Source organism: Cygnus olor, chromosome 1 (assembly GCF_009769625.2).
Source record: "Cygnus olor isolate bCygOlo1 chromosome 1, bCygOlo1.pri.v2, whole genome shotgun sequence".
NCBI lineage: Eukaryota > Metazoa > Chordata > Aves > Anseriformes > Anatidae > Cygnus > Cygnus olor.
Window position 1 is genome coordinate 26,585,189 of NC_049169.1, and position 15,266 is coordinate 26,600,454.

General features: G+C 36.1%; 1 protein-coding gene across 1 annotated transcript in view; it reads right to left on the reverse strand.

The window, feature by feature from the left end:
* Positions 1–15,266, reverse strand: part of CFTR (CF transmembrane conductance regulator) — an 86,100-nt gene that overhangs the window by 36,182 nt on the left and 34,652 nt on the right. Inside the window, exons 12-15 of the mRNA XM_040550160.1 lie at positions 8,320–8,414; positions 5,573–5,659; positions 4,000–4,732; positions 2,166–2,294 (exon numbers count right to left, since the gene is read on the reverse strand). Coding sequence (XP_040406094.1) covers positions 2,166–2,294; positions 4,000–4,732; positions 5,573–5,659; positions 8,320–8,414 — 1,044 coding nt within the window. The remainder of the gene's footprint in view (positions 1–2,165; positions 2,295–3,999; positions 4,733–5,572; positions 5,660–8,319; positions 8,415–15,266) is intronic.

Consider the following 15,266-nt stretch of genomic DNA (forward strand, 5'->3'; position numbering starts at 1 on the left):
TCAGCAAGGTACATTTAGACTTTTATTACAATCTGGCTCTCAAGTGCTTAAATATTCCCTTATTGTTTTTTTACCATACTATTACCAAAGGCTTGCTAATGCATTCCTAATGACAAGGAACATTCAGTGTAAACTTTAACATATTTTAAGTTTTAAAGACTAATGTTTCTTGATAGCCCCAAAAGAGCACGTCTCTTTCCCAATATATTCAAAAGCAGCTATTCAAATATGAACATCAAACCTTTAGCATTTCTGCTCTTGCATTGCTGTTCTTGCCAGCTGATACCTAAGTCTGATAAATCTATTTGTCTGATCTTGTTTGATTGCTAGTTTTACATAATTCTACATATAAACTGTTTTAGTGTTTTTTTTTGTTTGTTGGTTGGTTGGTTGGTTGGTTGGTTGTGTGGTTTTTTTTTTAATGTGAAATTCAACTTTTTATTGTGAGATGCTTCAGTGCCCAACAGAAGTTTCTTTTATAACACATTTTCTTGTTTGTCCACCAAGCCAGTGGAGATCTTCATCTAGGCCACCACATATCAGTCTGGCTCTTTTTCTTCCTATGATTTCTTTTCTAAGAGTCTAGATGTAGTTTCTAGGATCCTCTTACCATATATTTTATGGCACTGGTACAGGAATGTGTTATGATAATACCTCAGCACATAACATCTTCAGCTTGGGAACTACTAACTTTTGCAGGTCTTATAGTAAATAACTAAAGAGCAAGACCATGATAGCCTAAATTTAAACATTGCTTTTACTTAAGCAATAGTCACACTGTGGAGTTTAACTTAGATGGATACATTTTTTGTCATCAGATTTGTTCTTCAATTAGAAGATGAGGCTTTTAAATTATTTTAAAAGGTTTTAGTCTAGTTTCAAAGCAAAAATCTGTAATTGATATTGGAAATGTGCACCAAATATAGAACATAAACCTGATGTACCTTAAAGTTAAAACTTCCTTTACCCCTGCAACTCACATTTAGCTTTGCTGTTGTAGCTTTATACTGCCATTCTCCACTACCATGAAAATAAAGCTGATGTGATAAGAACAGCTACACATTAAAATGCTTAATCTTGCTTTTGGAGATGGTTTAAAAATTTGGGATCTCAAACTAGACTCAAGCTCCAGGCTCTATTTCTGGTCCAGAAGAATAATATAGTCATCCAGAACACAACTTTTGTGTAAAGTCAGAATATCATGTTCTCCAGTTATGATACCAGAAGTTTGAATGCCAACTGAGAATTGTTAAAAACCCTGCACTGACACAATCAGCCAGAATCTAGTCCTATGTTCCTAGTGGATTCTTCTTCCAATTTATGTTGAAATATGTCAAGAGAAAATGGTATTATATTTTATAAATTGGCATATGAATGCAATCCCATTAATCTCAGTCTTTTCTCTTAAACTTGTACCATCCCTCAGGAAAACAAACAAACAAACAACAAAAAACTTGATTTAGGATATTAATCATAAAATAGGACACTATAAAATTATGTTGATATGTTAAAAGTCTTTCTTAAATTGAGACAACACAAAAAGCAGGAAACTTCCATTACATGGAAAATAGCCTTTCACGATCAGGCATATGATCAGGCAGAAGTTCTTCAACGTGTTCTGACAGTGCTTTCCACTGTACTTGGAAAAAGTCTTCTCTGCACACTACAGGAACATCTCATCCATCTTTAAATGCCATCACAGGCATTCTCACTCCCCACCCTTCTTTCACTAGGAGAAAAGCTAATAACTCATTTTGGAAAGCAATTCTCCAGGATTTATGTATGCGTTCTTTAACAGTTTTCTAATACTTATTGTTGTTAACCTCCCATGGATCTGTAAATATATCTTTTAATGGAAAATGGAAGATTATTCACATGTGGACAAGAGACCCGCCCAGGACAACAAGTCTTATTTACGGTACCACTCAGCAAGTTATTTCAATTGGTGGGTCTGCTGTTACCATGTACTAATCACTATCTCTGGTGAGCAATGCTCAACTAAACAGCAGAAAAATGATATCCAAAAATATCATTTTAACAGCAGCTGCCACAAAGTAATGCATACATGAGCAAATGTCTTGATGGTTTATCCCTTTATATTTCTATTGCAAACAACATAATTTGAACAAACATCGTAGTAAAATGACAGCAGGAGATTTTCTTACCTCAAGTAAGAAGATAGCCACACACAAAATTAGTACAAAAATCAAGCTTTTGTGGGTGGTAATGTATCTGAAATAAGTATTCCATGTGGTAACAGTACCCATACCTTCAGCATCATCACTAAAGCATTCCTGGCAAAGAATTGATAAGATTGTAGTTAGAATGATAATAGTATCCACATATGAGAAATACTGACACATGAATGCCATCATTCTTTCTGCTAACTCACGACTGCTGTCATTCCCTCTGCTGACTGACTCCAAATAATTGAGCTGTAGCATTCAGGCTACAGGCTGAGAGAGTTGAGATTACTTAGCCTAGAGAAGAGAAGACTCCAGGAATATCTTCTGGTGGCCTTCCAGTACCTAGAGGGGGCCCTACAGGAAAGATGGGGAAGGACTCTTTATCAGTGAGTGCAGTGACAGTAGAACAGGGATAGTACAAGAGGGAGGGTTTAGGTTAGATATAAGGAAGAAATTCTTTACTATGAAGGTGCTGAGGCACTGGAACACCTGCCCAGAGAAGCTGTGGATGCCCCATCCCTGAAGGTGTTCAGGCCAGGTTGGATGGGGCTTTGGGCAACCTGGTCAGGTGGGAGGGGATTGGAACTGGGTGGTCTTTAAGGTCCCTTCCAACACAAACCATTCTGTTTGAACCATCTATGATTCAAATTGGATGATAATGGCTAGAGAGGAAGGTACTGACTAGTTGAATCATCTTTGCTATAACAACACAGTTTGCAGATAATTTGAAATTTTCAGACAGCACTGAAAGATACAACCAAGATTTGTCCAGCATTTCCAGAAGTCAAGTAATAGTTAATCAACAGCTATTTTCTTTCAATGTATTTTGAAACATAGATTATTAATGTGCTGTTAGAATACATTCATAAATAATTTCAGGTACTTCATTCTGTGGAGACCAATAAAGCAAAAGAAAAGATGGGCAGTGCTTCAGCAAATGATGAATTTACAAGTTTTTTCTAGACTCTTTTCCACACAGGAAACTACTTTAGAAAAATTTCCTATCCTGTGAAAATCAACCGTTGTTTTTTTAAAATAAACTGGGGGGTAGTGGGGGGAATTTTAGAAAGGAAAGTAGTTCATCATGTAAAATTGATAACTATAAGAAAAATGAATATTCATCCAGTTACTGTTATAAAATGCAAGCTTAATTGCGTATTTTCCAGAATGTTCATTCTGCTCTAAGGAACCTGCTTTGGCAGGGGGGTTGGACCCGATGATCTTTCGAGGTCCCTTCCAACCCCTACAATTCTGTGATTCTGTGATTCATAAAAACAGAGTAAAAAACAGTTTACTCCTCTATTCATTATCCGTATCAGAACATGAGCTAAGCAGTCTGACAAACTTGTCAAATTTGATCAAATTCTAGTTTTAAAAATTGGCCTAGTACTTCAAACATATATATTTTTTTCATGGCTTTTGACATTTAAAATGTCAATTGTACATAAATGTTTTAAAATAACATTCTTCCGTGTTACAGTTTCAAATTGTAGTGCAAATGATCCTAAGGTGAGATTTAAGTCTATGAGAATCAAATATTCTTTACTTAAAGCCTCTACAGACAGTATTCAAGAACTATTAAATAAAAAAAAAAAAAAGACAGAATAAAATTTTGAGGATTTCAAGGATTTCAATATGGTATTTGAGATTCAAAAAAAAAAAAAAATCACAGATACTGCAAAAAGTATTCCACAGAGAAATACTGCATTGGGAATGATACAGTCAGGCAAAAAAAGATATGAGGAATATATTGCACAAAATTATCACTATATAAAAAAAAAAAAAAAAAAGATAAATGTAAATCAACACACACCTTCAAATCCTCTTCATTAATTTCATCAGTTATGTCCAAGATGCTGTCTCGAGACAAGCGCCTGGTGTACATGTCTATCTCAGAAGACAGGTTTGTCTGAGGCACCATGGACATTTTCCGAAATGATGTACTCCCCTTTTTGGAAAAGTGTGGCCCCTGGTTCACAGAGGTTCCTGTCATCAGGTTTAACACAGATTGCCTCCTCCGAGTTGGCAGCATATGGTCAGTGTTTAACATGTTAGTCCGAGGCAGACCCAGGTCTCCCTGTTCCAAGTCAGGTACCAGTGAGATCCTCCTTTCTAGTGGGTCATTGTGGCCATCTTCCATCCCGTTGACCTGTGTCCCATTCTTCTGCATTATCGAGAACTTCCTGCCTGCATTAAGTGGGTTAATAATTATGGAGCTCTTCCTTTTGTCATTAAAATCTGATGTTTGTTTAAAAGATTGCTTTTTTACTTCATTTCGTGGTCCCATGCCTTCTCCTTCAATGGAAAATCGTCGGAGAGTCTCAGTTATAATTGAATTTCTTCTCTCTGCACTGAATTGATCAAAAGAATCAAATCCCATCAGCTCTGAGCTGAAGTCTGGCCGTTGACCCTGAAGTTCAGAAAATGTTCCATAGAAATAGCAGCTTCCCTCATGTAAGATCAATATTTTGTCAGCAGTCTTCAAATGTTCCAGTTTTGAAGTAACCAAGATCCTAGTTTTATTTGCCATCAATTTGCACACACAGCTATAAAAAAAAAAAAAGGAAAGAAAAGTGTTAAAAAATTATATTTTTCTCTTCATGATTAGACATTGCTTTTATCCCTTCCATTTTCAATCCATTCCTCCCTCCCAGTATGAATGGTCTTGGGTGCTTCCTCAAATTACAGAAGAGGTAGTAAGAGTGAGATGTGTGAAGGGTGAGCACTTTAATGCAGAAGCCAAAAAAAGGGGGAAAAAGCACAGTTTAACATGAAAATTAAATATATATTTTTTTTCATCTTAGGGTAACTTAGATCTATTAGCTCAATTTCAAAACTTCAAATTTTTGGTGGCAGAAATCTTTATGGATAGCAGTACATGTCCTTACTGTTTTGAACTACACCAACAGGACAAGCCAGAAGGACAACTTGCTGTCATCCACTTGGTCAGTGGACACTTTCAAGTGACCAGTCTTTCAGCAATAGAAAAAAAATTTAGACTAAATACAGACTTTTGTAAAAATGTATACTGAGATAAGTATTTTAAAAAGAAAAATTTTCTGGTACACAGGCACACCAGACATAAAGCCACATGCTCTGGAATTAATAAAATATAGCAGGTTCATTAAATAGTGACTGAGCAATAATGTTTGCACCTGGCCTAGGCCCGTTATGTGCAGTACACTGTCTCAACAGTTTTTTGTACACAAAATACTCAACCACAAGAATTCTTGAAAATAACATCCCCAAAAGCTATCATTTTTATCACTTCAGGATTTTTGTATTGTTATTAAATGCTGTACCAATTAGAGGCAGATTTCTGTTCTTGGTTTTACATCGTGCCACTTGATGGAATTCTTAAGTACAGTTTTCAAAATATACAGTACCTTTCAAATATTTCTTTTTCTGTAAAAATGTCTAAATATCCAAAAGGAGAATCCATGAGATACAAATCAGCATCTTTGTACACTGCTCTGAACAGAGAAAATGGAAATGAAATTAAATTTCACAAATCCTATACATTTACATAAATATAATTTAAAATGAGTGCCTTTACAACTTTGCCTCAAAAAGATTTTTCTATAGTATCAATATGGATTCAGAGTTCAACATTTAATGTGCTTATAAGACACTTTTCAATAAAGCATTTCCTTGCTTCAGACTACATTACATACTAATTTTTTCGTTAATTTCTGTGCAAAGGAAGCAATATAGCTATTTTTTTACATAGGCTATTCTATAGAGCTGTTTAATGCCTGAATCTGACAGTCCCTCTAGGTGTACAATGAACATTTAAATAGGAATTTAGTATCTACTCTAATGTCTTCTGATGCCTGAGTGAACATTACACATATATAAATAAATGCTTGAAAGGACTTAGGTGCTGGGACTTAGTTTTAAAAGTACTTTGAAAAAACTGGTGAGCCAAGACAAGCGTATTAGCAAGCCACAATCTTCCAAGCATTATCTTAAATGGGACTGTACAATATTTTGAGTTCAGGACATGAAAAATTATTTGTAGCTTTAGTCCCTTAAGCCACATGTGCCTGGACATGGGTCAGTGAGATCTCAACCTGTGGTTAAGAAGTTTTTTTATAGATCAATTTCAACAGCAGTTCAAAAAAGGCTCCTTGCCTTCCTCCGTCAGCATGAAAATTGTGTTGTGATATGAATCAGGGTATAATTAGTAAAGAAAATTTGGACAACTGCATTTCGGTACTTTTTAAAGTACATTCTAAATAAGTTTTAAAAACATTATGTTAAACAATGCGAAAATATGTAACCTCCAGGAGAAACAGCCCTCAATAACAGTAATTATAAACCAAGCAACTTTATCAAAAAATCCTCTGTTGCGGTTGATTTCAGTAACCGTATATTATGATGAAGTGGCTGCACAACAACAAAGTTTGTACTGTTCTTGGCACTTTCATCAGTAAAAAGCTTGCAGTTTGTTTCCTGGAATAATGGTAGCACTCTGATTATGGCTATAATTTGTATGGTGGACTTATTAGCCACGTATGACTGACTTTAGGGTCCTGGGCCAGTGAGATAACTCAAACCTAGTGCATGCACTGTGTTTTTTCATGGGCCTTTCTTTCTCCCTGTTGCAGCTGCAGGCACCAACAGTGCTTTACTAGAAGGCTGCACTCAGGCAAGCTGCATCTGCTTCTCATGACAGGTGGTTGATGGCACTTCTAGAAGAGATTCTGATTTAATACAACTTTGCATAGAGTACACCAGACACATGGATGCAGGCAGTCCAAGCAAATAATGTCCAGTTTATCTCCAGTGCAGATGGGTACAACCCAGGTCTGTAATCCTAAATTTTCTCCTCTAGCTTTCATAGGCCTTCATCTGCAACCCACATACCTGCACACCTTGATGTATGGTGAGTTTAGACTAGAGCACAAACAAAATTCAAAGCAGATACAACTACTGCGTCTGATACATTTAATTGTTCATAAAATAATTATTAAATAGCTGACAATTCATAATATCAATTGTATAACACTCCAGTAAATGAGCTGTGATCATCTGAAAAGCAACAGACAGGATTACTCATAGAATCTGGGATATAGTTCATGTAAATTTTGGATGAAAATCTGAATTGATTTTGATTGATTGCTGTTGTTGTTTTAGTGTTCCTTGAAATCTTTGCCTGCTCCTCCCCTTTCTCTCTTGTCTTACCATATAAAACAGGAACAGCCATATCCCTTTTCCTCTCTCACAAATCCACTATTAAGATTCACACTGAGAGCCTCCCTATTTTAATGAATTCATTTTTAGCCTTACACAGGCACGCACATCTTTCATGGGATGCCAGCATGGATCACCATAACTGATTTTACCTCTAGCAAGCATTTCTGAGCATGGGAACCAGCCCAACTTGCATTTGGCACAAAAATAAATGGGACCATTTTACAAATTAGAGCTATTGTTAGTGGATTTTTGACAACAGCTAAGTGAACCAGTAGAAACACAGCTAATTTGTAAGAAAAACACCTATGCTGTTCTTCTGTATACCTTCAAAATTATTTACTAGCTTTGAAAAGCCCAACAGACAAGGCTAGACAATTACTCATAGGTACCAACTAATGATTGTCTTCCACTTCTTTGTATGGAAAAAAAAAAAAAAAAAGTCCCAAACTAGTAGCAACACATTTTGAAATGTGGCATTGTTTACTTTTTTGTTAACTACGGACAGAGAATATGTCATTAATTGATATAGAGACTGCATTGTATAAGTGACATAGCAGGGAAAGTTCCTGGAATGCTACTTGATTTGTACATTTGCATGACAAGATTTTCTTTGGTACTTAGAAAGCTACACTTGACGTTCTGAATCTCCCAACAGTGTCTTTCATCAGGAAGGAAAGATTCATCTTCAGCTAAGCCATAGCATGTGTCTAACAGCAAACTTTTAAAATTCAATGAATAAAAATAGATGTATCATAAACAAAATTGCAGAGTAAAACTCAGATTTCTGATAGTAAAATGAAGTTCCTGATACACTTGGGGCATATTTATATTGTAGGACTTAATCCACATGTTTTTAAGTGCTTAGTCCTAATATTTCCCCCATATATGAAACATTGAACATATGAAACATTCAAATTGATAACAAAATACTCACCTTGCTAGTGAGATTCGTGCTCGCTGGCCTCCACTCAGAGTGATTCCACCTTCCCCCAGCACTGTATAATCTTTATCTGGGAACTTCGAAATATCCTGTTAACAATTTTTATTTTTTTTTAACAATCAGACGTGTTTTCCATATTCAAGAGACATAAACTACAAACTGAATGGAGGCATAGTATACAGTACTGAACAGACAGCTTAGAAAGAAGTTTTATAAGAAAAATAAATACACAGGATTATTTCTTTATTTCTTTCACCTGTTCATGTAATCAGAAATGGTGATTAAACAAAACATATCATTCTACCTCAAAGAGCAATCTCAAGGCACAAGATCTCAAGAACAAATATTTGTCATAATTGCTAAATCTCTATAAAAGTAAAGAATACACCTTCATACAATATCAGTGGTAACCATTAGAGTTTCCTCTCAAATAACAATGATAAATGCACTTGCTATTAAAAGTAGGGAAGGCAAGAAGCAAAGTCTAGATGTGAAGTCATCTAACCTCAGAGAAATTTATAGTTCAGACAGTTTCATTAAAAAAGGCTTGCACAAAATTCCCAGACGGGTATGCCAGGAATGCTCAAGGTTTGCAAACAGTTTAGGAGCCAAGTTCTACATTTTAGGCTGTAAGTTACTTACATTTTATGATTATGCTAGGAGTGAATCTTTTCACTTTTCAGCAGTGGCATCTGCGTAAGAATAATCAGTTCCAGCTCTGCACATGCAATTCGCATCATTCCCAGTGTATACAGAGAAGTGCTGGGACACCAAGACTCAGGCTCAGATGCCAGGCTCCCTGGACACCCAGGGCAATGAGATCTAAGCTGAGCTGCTCTCTAGGAGTTAACGTTTCATATGAAGTCAGATATAATACAATTCTGATCACCTCTACTCAGATTTGGACTGCTGATCGTTCTCTTTTGGGCATTGCAGGCCTCTGTGGTTTTCCAGAGCAAATAAATAAATAAAAATCTTGCCAGATAAATGTTTCCTTCTTCCTCCCCTGTAAATTGCCCTGACCTCAGGAACAGAGTGAACAATGCTGCTCAGCCCTGGATCAGTGACAGATTAAAGTCCAGCAGCTCAAAGACTAGAAATTGACTGCCTGATCTACCAGGAAATGGGAGATTCTCCCAGTTCTCTTATTTGATAATAGCATTTACTTCCTGGCTCAGAGGAGTCTGACCTTAAAATCAAGAGACTCTTATGTATGGAAAAGCTATTGCAGGTGATTTTCAAATTATTCTAATATTAACTAGTTACTTGCCTCTTGTAAAAGGAGAGCCACACAACAAATCCTTGTTACTAACGTGACAGCTAAGGTATTCGCAGACAGAAGGATGCAAAGAATCATGGCAATATGTTTAAAGCAAGATTATCTGAACATGAAAAAATCATCATCATGAAGCATTTAGAGAGAACATATGAAATTCTGACATAAAGGTTTTAAGGCATTTATTTGAGAAAACCTGCTCCAATCCCTTCCGGTTTCACTATATATATAGGAATCATTATGCATCTCTACATTTGACATTTACCCAATGTCTTCACCTGGACATTAGGATTTCTGTGGTTACATGTCTAGATATCTAAGCTGATTTCAACAGTTTCCCATTTCTACTAGTACTACAGCCTGCAAATGTGTTGGTGCTGTTGCTGGTTCCTGATTCTACTGTTTCTTCAAAAAATAAAATAAAATAAAAATACAAAATAATTTAAAAAAAAGGGGGGGGGGGGAGTACTGAACCCAGCATATGTCCCCCTGCAAGCAAGGTAAAATACTGGTCCTACTGAAATTAATTTCAGAACTCCCACTGTTTAATATGGTGGTTGAATTTTGTCAGATATATTTCTTTGCAGGTGTGTCAACATGGAATTTTAATCAAACTTTTAATGAGTTCCCCTTCTGTTCTCTTCTACCCTTCACCTCAGGATAATATATGGCATGGAACAGACAAAGAACTTTTCAGGCTGTAATTATAATAATTAAAAAATGTTTAGCAATTTCTTTCAATGGAGTAAACAGAGTGAAGAATTCCAATAGACGCACAATGCTACTTGTTGGAACATGCGTTACCTATTGTAGAAAAGTACATAGGGCTTGTCCAAATACATCCTTGCTGTCATTTCATGCAGGAAGTGAAATCAAGCCAGGGACAAATCTAATGTAATGATGCTGAACAGCACAAAATCCAGCATACTAATGAAGCATCTACTAGATTTTTTAACATATCAATTTCTAAATGCTGAAATTGAGAAAATTGTTGTTAAATATTTAGAGAAGAACACACACACAGATCCCATAGATATTAATTTCTTTTGTGAGGTCTTCTAATATCAGCTAACAAATCTCACACCCAAGGAGAAGGTACTCTTTTTAATATGTTTGCTTTTTTAATGGTGTAAATGTCATATTCATCTACGTCAGCAGCAAATGGTAAGAACACCTGTGGACTTCGTATAGAAGAATACAGTGTAGATAGTTTAAGGTAATATATCTTTTCACAGTAAATAATGAATATGGTCTTGTTAAAAACAAAAAAAAAAAAAAAAAAAACTCAGAATGGACTTCTTTTGCTTAGAAATTCTTTGTTATCAAAATCATTTGATAGATTTACATCTTCATGCTAAGAACACATTTTAGCAACTATTATCATAAAAGAGCGTGCCAGAAAATAGTTTCTAAGAAGCATGCCTTTCAACAATCGGTGGCTATTGACTTACAAGCTTTATATTTTTATGATTTGTATATATTCAAGGCTATGTCAGGAGTTGTAATGGTGTAATGATAGAATATATGTATGCTATTTATGGGGCCCCTCTTTCTTAAAGATGTCTCTTAAGATCTTCTGTCTTCTGCCTCCTCAAAAAAAGAAAAAGCATTTGTGAAACTGATGGAACAGAGTAGTGGTCATTTGATGCTCACTAACCATTCCCTCTATTTTACCATTTTTTCTACAGTACCAATGTCTTTACCATCTCTATCCCTGTCCTTTTCTTCATAGCCATTAATATTTCCCATGTTTATTTTTACAGTTCCCCCCGTTCATGCTCCTACCTCCTTCTCACCTATCAAAATATTCCATTTTCTCCTTCTTCCTCTCTTTGTTGGGGAGAAGTTGCCTCTGAACACACTTTGTGATTTCCTTTCTGTAGTACAGACCATTTGCGATAAATTAGAAAACTATCAAAGGTTTTGTTGCATATTAAGCCAAATAAAGCCAAAAACAAGTTAAGCAGAAGCAGCGCCAAGGGCTTCAAACAGGAGCTGCAGTGCTGCTCCACCCTATTTTTTTCTCTTTTCTTATAAGATGAAAATATACCACTCTCTCACTCATGATTATTTCTATGCTTCTAAGCAATTGTATTCAACTCTAATATTCCAAAGAAACAAAAATGGAACTGGAACAAACCTCTAGATCTGAGTTCAGGGATTAGTAAAAATTTTCAGAAAATGAATTTGAAACGGCAATGTCTCTTTCAGGCAGAAAGTCCACATATTATGTCAAATCTCTCAGTACAACCATTGCATCTCAGACACGACAACCCAAAAGCTGGCTACCTTTATACTTTTTTCATCTCGCACTGATATGATCCACTGGCACCGGCAGACTCCTCTAACTGAAATTCTTGTCTGTGGCCCAAAAGCATGGGCAGGTCAGCTGCTAGCACAGCTGGTTCCCTGGGGCCTCAAAGTAGATAGGCTGGCACAGTTTCCTTTCAGCAAGGGAGCATCTCACTTTGGAAAAATCAATACTGACTCAAAGGAATAAATGGACCAACTTCAAGCGGTTTATCAGCAATCATAAAAATATGTTTAATGGAGCTACTGTGTTAAGTTCTATGTTGATATCATTTGGTTAAAACCTGTTTCAGTCAAGAGAGCTCTGCCTGCCCCTCTCCCTGCATTAGGCACAGAGTAGATTATCTTGGATGCTGTCCTATCTTCCGTGTAACTTCTGGAATCATATTTAATTCACTTACCCTGTGCTTAACCTACCCACATGTCTCAAAACTCTGCTTCTCAGGAATATTTCACCATACAGAAAGCGAGTTTTGCCAGCATTTGTATGAGTTTTGGGTGAGTCTGACATTCTGCTGAAGGTCACAAACTTTTGTGAAAACAAAACTTATGATTTTGGATCTTGGATCCCTCAAAAATGGTTCAGCTGAAATCTAACAAAAGCCTGAGCTTCAGAGAACATAGGTGGTTAGAGAAAAGTGATATGCCTAAATAAAATACAAATTTTAAAAGTAATTTCTAATTTGAAATACTTTAAAGAGATCTGTTTTTCTGGCTTCTGGCCCAGGAAAATGAGGTCTCTGGTATGTTCAATCTGGGTACCCAAGAGCCAAGATAGACAAATATACTGAAAATTCTTATCTTTTAAGAATGTTCCCTAGTGAGTATGAGTCTGAAACACAGAACTTGATTTCAAAGCTTTACAACCTCAAACTCTGAAGTTTAGTTCAGACCTGTCTTACTTTCAAGATCACAGCTTTTTTGAAAATCAGGACAGACAGAAAGTTACACTTTCTGCAAAATGAACAAGGAGTAATTTCTATTGCACCTTAAAGCAGCTGAAATAAACTCACCTAACAGTGAAACAAATGTTGGATGAACAGCCTTTTTTTTTTTTTTAATTTAAAATATATAAAAAAACTCCTAAATACAGTTTATATCAAGTCCACAATTTCTGTTTCAACAAGAACTGATATTTTACAGCACAATCTTAATTTAAAGATATCAACTGTCTAAATTAAAGGAAATTCTTGACATTTTCTTCCAAGTAACTGATCACATTTCTGGAAGTTTACCCACTTCCAATGAGCTATTCTCAATTTTTATAAACAAATGTCTTCTTTCTACCCTAGCATTTTTTCTGCTTTTTTTTTTTTTTTTGGCTAACTATCTGACAATTACTATCTTTTCCTGTTAGCTAAAGGGTTGGCAGCTTTCAGACATCTTTTTCATGTATGGACTCACCTACTACCTGTAGTGAAGGCACCTATGCTACCTGTTCTCTCTAAAAAATCAGTGAAAAGATGCAGGAAATTAATTTATGCTATTTTAGTTGATTACATTAGGATGAGATGAACTTCACTTTGGCATGCCTGTGTCTGTCCCCAGCTCTGAAGACAGTTCAGGTAACCTGCTCCTTCATGGTTGTCCACACTGCAGGCATCTACATGATTAGGTAACCAAGCTACCTCTTAATATCCGCTTGTAGAGAGTTGCTTACTATGAAGCACTCAGTTCCAGATTTGAGTCCTTATTGTTCCTCTCTTCCACTTTCTAATGTGTCAATAGCCCTTGTGAACAATGGGCACAAAAACAGAGCACTAAGCACTTCACTCACTGTCTGCCTAAAGCTGTCAAACTGCCTCACAACCCCTACGGATTAGTTCAATTGTGCACTTGCATTCAGCTCCAGATTTGATATTCTGTGCAGACTAGTAGGACACCTGCCAGAAAAACAAACCATCAGCAGGGATAAAAGAGGCTGGAGAAGTACAGTGAGATGCAAGTAAGGATATGTGCTTCCATTTCGGGGCATCCTTGTCATTGTGGGGAACTGGTCACATGAGGATGGATGCCATCCTTTGTGAGGAGATGCCAAACATGCAGGAATACAAACCAGGGCTTGGTATATTAACTATCTCTTTCTTTACCTATTCTCTTATGGTCTTCATTGAAAATGTATTTACCACACTCCCTGTAAAAACAGCTCAAAAAAGACAGAATCTGGCCGTGGACTTCTTCTGTACTGTTATATGATTTGATTGTGCATAGAAACACTTCCTCTGTTTGCATGCCATGTTAAACATTACATCCACGAGCAGCTGGTGCCTGTCAAATCAGAACATGTGTTTACTTTAAGAGTGGTAGCCTCTTAAAGGTAGTTTGCCATTATGTGTTTATGGCCTCTTAGGTAACCATTGAGGGATCGAATGAACTAACTAGGTGGAAAAACATCTCTTACCTTTCAAAAAGGCAAAACCAGAAGTCATAAAAGTATGATTTTAAAACAAATGAATTATTGCATCTCTTCAAATGTGATACAGTGCTTGTTTATTGTTTAACTATGATGATTATAATAGGCCTACTTCTGCAGTCTTGACTAGAAGAATGCATTCTCTTGAGATGATTTTGTTCAATGCTAGCAACATGCATCCTTGAAAATTCCTGTAATAACCATTCAAAGGCTTTACCTTCTTAACTCAGCAAATTATAAAAACAAAAGAAAAATCCACACCCTTTGTACAGTATGCTATTAATAATGATTTTTCATACTAGAAATCTGAAAAGCAAGCCATGTTCCTTCCACATTTATCCTTACATCAGTAATGAAGATTTTGCAAACCCATTAACTGCTATTACAAATTCTCATTTATATTCATGCTATCCCTGCCATGACATTAATATGATCCTTGAGTCTCGATGGAAGTTGTACTTGTGGAATTACTACAAATTTAGTAGCAAGTTTCCATAGACATATAAACTCATCCAGTTCACACCTCCCAGTGGTTTTTGCCATTCAGCAAAGTGAATAAAAAGCAGTGAATTATGCATGATGTTCTCAGTATTAAATTTGTTCATACTTAATTAGACCTTAATTTGAAGTGCTAGCGCTAGTTCATTTTCTGTTGCTAATTGACTTTTATCATGTGTGATGAAAAGTACTTGATAAAAAGGGTAAAACACCTTGTCAAAAAGAGAAAGGTAGCATAAGCTAAGGCATCACCAGTTCATCTTATCTTACTTTTCAAGTACCTTTAAGCTTGTCTATGGGGACTGTCATTAAAAAAAAGAGTGAGTTCAGATTCTGGCTTCTATCTATTATAGCATGCCAACCTGTGATGTTAAAGGTAATACATTTGTAATAATATCTGCACACTTAGAATTCAACCCATTCAAACAGGTTATTTCAGAAAGG